Here is a 6,000-nt window from a genome sequence, read left to right on the forward strand (position 1 = left end):
ATCTGCCCACCCCTGGTCTATGGTGTCACATGCTGCACTTAAGTCCAACAACATAATAACAGTGGAGTTTCCTTCATCAGAGGATATCAGAATGTCGTTTACAACCCGCGTTAGTGCCGTTTCTGTATTATGACCAGTGCAAACAAAAGACAAGAACCCCTGAACACACATCAGGCCATAGCACAGACCTCCACCTACATCATTACACTTGTTTACACTCAAATGAACTTGTTAAACACATTATATCTGAAATAAAATGAAAACACGTTTTGTAATGTACCATAATCCAGATTACAATATGTAAATGTCAGGTTGTATAATAGCTCATCTGAACTTCACACTAGTAGTAACACAACTATGCACTGGGCTTTAATCTTACATCAGAGAAGTACTTAATTATGACTATTGTTTGTGAAATGGGACATTTGAACTTTCTGTATTTTTTTTTCATTACAATTTAAATTTTCTAGGAGTCGGAGTTGGTACATTTTTGCTGACTCCAACCCCAACTCCAGGTACTCAAAATTGTCTCCGACTCCGACTCCACAGCCCTGATTCAAAGGAGCCCATTGTTAGTAAGAGATTCTATTTTATCATTTAAAACGTCTATCTACGGTGCTGCACCTTCAAACCAACTCATCTCTTCATCCATCTGTGTGTGGAAAAGAGCATTTGAAATAGCAATAAGGTCTCTCCAGTACCACAGCTGAAGGGCCTCCTTCATATCTCAGGATTTTCCATTAGTTAATTTAAAGAAAAAACAATGAATGGATGGATTCAGAAAGGAAGAAATAACAACCAGTAACAAACCCAAATAAAATTAATTGTTTCTAGCCTGTTGAGGTCTGTCTGCAAAAGCATCCAGGTATCTGAGCTATACAAGAGGACTGGGATGATGAGTAAAACGAATTCAAAAGAAGTTCATTAGCAGCAAAAACAGGTCACTAATTAAGAAAAGGGTTAGAATGAAAATGTGCAGCCACTGCGACCCATTCAGGACTGAAGTTGGAGACGCTTGGTCTACAGTATGTCATACCCATTTTCGTGAATTTTCCTGTGGACAAAGATATACTTTTGTAAACGACATGTAAATTCTAGTGTGGCTGTAGATGGTTTTCACTTAAAAATGCTGAAGTGTGGATAAGGCTTAAGTAATTTCAAATGTTAAGCTTGTCTTTTGTTGTTTAAATGTATGGATTTTTTGTCACTTCTTTCCTTTTTTTTCAAGAAATTTCTTACTTTTCAATTCAATATGCAGGTGGTCCTTGGGTTACGACACAGTTCCGTTCCTACAACAGTTATGTAACCTGAAACACACCCTAGCCTAAGTCACTTACCTATCCTAACACATTTGAAATATCATAATCTATAACACAGGTGTCGAACTCCGGTCCTCGAGGGCAACAGTGGCTACATGTTGTCATTCTAACCATCTTCTTCATTAGTGAGCTGTTTTTACTGCTAATTAACTTCTTTTGCTTTAGTTTTAATTAACTTGACTCAGGCCCCTTAGTTGTCTCTTTTTCCTTAATTAGTAGCCAAACAATAATGAGACATCAAACAAGCCACCATATGGCAGAAAAAACAGAAAAATCAAAAGATTTGGAAATGTCTGCTGTGGCAGAATGAGTGCAGCAACAAGCCATTGAATTAAATAACGGGTTTAATTAACAGCAAGAATCAGCTTCTCATTAAGAGAATGGTTGGAGTGAAATTGGTTGGAGTTTGAAATCCCAGTTTAGCTGGTCATCTTATTTCTGTTTGGCTGTCATTTAATGAAGAAACAAAGCAATTCAGAGAACTGAATCCTTAAAAACAGGGCTATTAAAATGAAGGGAAAAGGAGTTAATTAGCAGTGAAAACTACTCACTGATTAGGAAAAGGGTTAGAATGAAAACCTGTTGCCACTGCGGCCCTCCAGGCCTGGAGTTCGACACCTCTGATCTAGAACATAAAAACACAGCTAAGCCACATAAAAAGGAAAAGAACATAAATACACTGTATTGTACACTGTACTGTAGTAACAGAAAAAATGGACAAAAAATGAGTATTAAAAAAAATTCCTTACCGTTATTCCTTCTCATCTCTTTACAATGTCTAATTTCACTTCCATCATGATGGCTTTCCTCTTCTTTGAAGCACAACCTTCTGAAGACTGACTTTCGTTTAGGAGCCATGATAAGGGCCAAAAAGTCACCAAACAAAACAACACAAACGGAACACTTGTGCCACGTACAACCAAACCAGTTCGCCCATATACTGTAGTCTGTAAGTAAGCTGAAACACTCACGTCTCAATTTTTTTATGAGAGTGAGCGTTGTAAACTCCGAGACGGTGTAACCTGTGGATCCCCTGTATATTTTTTAGATTGCACCTGCCTGTTTCCATTCCATTTGTTTAAAGTGTCTTATCTGGGGCTCATTTTCTTACGTACGCTCGCGCCTCTTTGCTCACAATGAGGTGACTGTACTCATGGTCGGTGTTATCAGTGTATTGTGCTTTGTATCATTTCATTCTTTTTTTGTTTCTCTTACAGAAACACAAACCAAAAACCAACAATGGAAGATCCTTCAGCAGTCAAGGAAAAAATCAGCAAATTGCTCTTCATTGATTGTCTCTGTTTCTTGGAGTTTACATCCTAGATGGTTTCCTTTGTTCATTTGTATTCATTTTAAAATGATGAAAATATTCTGGTAATTTATATCTAAAATGAATCAAACAAAACTGGAAAATCATAAGACAGCACAAAATAAAAGTCGTCATTCAAGGGAAACAAATGCAGCTTTAGAAGGCCTCTTTACAACATTTGACTTGTGTGTTGCTTGCAATATTTGTGTTAAAAGGGAAAATGATGAAGTCTGTGTCTTAAGGCCTGTGGGTCACTCGTGCAGACATGAAGTGCTCTTGGCCAAACTGCAAGCAGATGGACAGAAATGGAAGTGTATCAGTCGTCGGCCAAAGTTTCCGAATCCTTCTAAATATGAAGTGTGCTGGTATTATAATGCCAAAACAGGATGCACAAAGCACAAATACAACTGTACCTTTGCTAGAAGTCAAGAGGAAGCCCAACTCTGGACGTTTTGGAGAAACCACAATTTGACTTATGGAGATTTTATGCATTGGATGATCAAGAAACAAACAGTGGCTAATAAAGTAGGGGTAAGAATATTATCAAGTGAAGCTGAAAAAATCATACAGGAATTTGGGGGCCAATTCCAAGAGGTGTGCTACTTCTGCTTTTACAATTCTCCTCAACAAATTTCAGCAAAAGGATGGGATATGCATTGTGCTTCTGAGATGAGACATAAATGGAGTCCTCTGCTGGTCTGCAGACTCATGCGGGGTCTTAGGGTGAGGTATCATGAAATTAGACCACTTTCTTCTCACTGTAACCTTTACTGCAGTCATGTCAGGCGAGGGATGCAGTGCTGGCACGATGCAAATGACTGTAAGTCGGCTCACAGTGAAGTTGAAATGAGTGTTTGGAAAGCAGAGGCCAGCGGAAAATTAAACCGATTAGAGCTGATTACTTTATCGCAGAGATGGGATCCTCCAACACAATCCACCTCAAAGATTCACTGTAAAGCTTGTTTGTTGACCTTCTCGACTCACGACAGCTTTACTAAACATTGTTCTTCAGTGGAACATGCATCAATGATCAGTGAGGACCCAGTTATGGACTGGAAGTATAGACCACCACCCGTCAGTGGAAACTTTGCAATTTGCAAAAGGTAATTAAGAAATAGACAGTAATGACAGTGTGTTTCTATGTGGAATTTATAAGAGCTAATTGACGTAGCTGTATAGCTAATTGATATAGTTCTGTGGATTGTTAATTTGCTCTTTCTGTGAATGAAGAAAAGCAATGACAAAACGCGTCTGGTAAGATATTATATTATATAATAACTAGCTGTGTAAGCCCATGCTGTAACAAGCCTGGGGTCCTAGAAACTATTGAAATCATCAGAAAAAAATGAAATGTAGAGATGTCAGGTAATTGAAAGGAACTACGCTGGGCATCTCTCTCCTAAGAGGAATCGTTTTGCCAACGCGCTCGCCTTGCTTGTGTGTTAGCAATGGGAAGAAAAGTAAAAGGGATACAGTTTTGCCGAAATGTGCTCGTCTCGCTTGCGTAAGAGTTTCTCTCTTTTCTTGGTGGTTTTTCTTTGGAAGCAGAGTCGCTTTCTTCTTCCGATTCATTAACTGGCAGCCGCCTTTCCGGCTCTCTGAGCTTCATGCTGTAGTAGCCTTGCACTTCAGGGCCAGACAGACAGACACACACACTTCCACGAGTAGAAATTTAGTTTTCTGTTTCCTCGGAGGTGGAGCCCTTACCCCAACTCTGCCTCTCACTTCCAGGCCAGACAGACACACACACACTTCCACGTATAGACGTTTATATATAAGATGTGGAATGGGAGACCCGGACACAGACAGGCAGACACGTTACAAGCCATCACCACACGTTTATTTACAACAATACTATTTACAAAGTCCATAAGTGTACCAACCACAATCACCACAGTCCCAAAGTCCAGGCTTCCTTCAGCCTCCTCTCTCTTCGTACTCTATCCACACAGGGCTTCTCTTCGCCCACCTCCTTCTCCGACCTCGTCCACCTCCTCACCCGACTCCAGCCTTGATTGTCGGGAGGCGGACCTTTAAATAGGCAGCTGATTGCCGACCACACCCAGCCACCTGTGACAAAGATAATAATACATTATTATTAATCACTATTGTTCTCATGAAGAAAGGATAATCTATACTAATTAATAAAAGGCAAAGCCCTCACTGACTCACTGACTGACTGACTGACTGATTGACTGACTGACTGACTCATCACTAATTCTGCAACTTCCCGTGTAGGTGGAAGGCTGAAATTTGGCAGGCTGATTCCTTACAGCTTACTTACAAAAGTTAGGGAGGTTTCATTTCGAAATTCAATACGTAATGGTCATAACTGGAACCTCTTTTTTCACAATATACTGTAATGGACGGCAGCTCAATGGCCGTGGGAGGAGGAGTTAAGTGTCACGTCATCACGCCTCCCACGTAATCACGTGAAAAGACTGTGAACGCAGTAGGGACAAATGAAGGAGGAGCCGCAAACAGCGAAGAACAAAAAATTCATTAAACAATTGAGAAGGGAGCAAATGAAGCATACAAGCATGTTCATAAGGGAAACAAAGCGCGGTGTAAAACGTAAGTTTAAATTAAATTTATAGAAACGCTCTCGCTGCGGATTGCAATAACATATTCACGAGATAAAAGTTTAATGAGAAGACACGAAGTATAAATGAACCACACGCCGTAGCGCAACGTTAGGGGCAACAGTTTCAACCATTCTATGATCTGCTTCTTGCAACTGAAAGATGGCACATGGCGGATGTTAGCCGACTTGCTGACTGCAATGTTAGGGGCTTCAACTCTGCCGCTGATGATAGAGATTTGATTCCCGAGAGAGGATGCAGTGAGTGTGTATGCATGATGAGCCCAGAATTAGGGAGAAACACGTGTCGCATACTCTTTGCATTATTTGAAAGTAAACTATTACAACCATTCTATGATCAGCTTCTGGGAACAGAAAGAGGGCACGTGGCGGATGTAAGGCGACTTCCTAACCAACCTCAAGCGCAACCTGGCAGGTAACCATCCATACAGTCAGATTGTGATTCAGAAAACGAATGCCATGAATGTAATTACCACGATCTACATACTGTCAAATAAACGAAACACACACCGTAGCGCGACAGCTGTGAAAAGTGAGGTTCACAAAAAAACAGATCCTTAACAAATTGTTATTGGTATATTTTCGATCCGTTTAAAAAGGTTTTATTTTCTTCTTAAAAAATTAAAAGCAGTACTTCGCTGCAACGAAGCGCGAGAATTTGGCTATATATATCTGCTTCTCACAATTAAAAGAGGTCACGTGGCGGATTTTAGACGACTTCATGACCAAACATAAGTGTTACCTGCCAGGTAGGGTTACCACTTTTAATA

The 6,000-nt window shown here is 40.2% G+C and overlaps 1 protein-coding gene across 5 annotated transcripts in view; it reads left to right on the forward strand.

Moving 5' to 3' along the window:
* helz2a (helicase with zinc finger 2a) overlaps positions 1–6,000 on the forward strand; it is a 163,475-nt gene that overhangs the window by 38,978 nt on the left and 118,497 nt on the right. For all 5 annotated transcript variants that reach the window (XM_028812073.2, XM_028812072.2, XM_028812071.2 and 2 more), the window contains one exon: positions 2,537–3,731. In XM_028812073.2, the coding sequence (XP_028667906.2) occupies positions 2,710–3,731 (1,022 nt within the window). In that variant the 5' untranslated portion in view covers positions 2,537–2,709. The remainder of the gene's footprint in view (positions 1–2,536; positions 3,732–6,000) is intronic.

This window comes from Erpetoichthys calabaricus, chromosome 10, assembly GCF_900747795.2.
Source record: "Erpetoichthys calabaricus chromosome 10, fErpCal1.3, whole genome shotgun sequence".
Taxonomy (NCBI): Eukaryota; Metazoa; Chordata; class Cladistia; order Polypteriformes; family Polypteridae; genus Erpetoichthys; species Erpetoichthys calabaricus.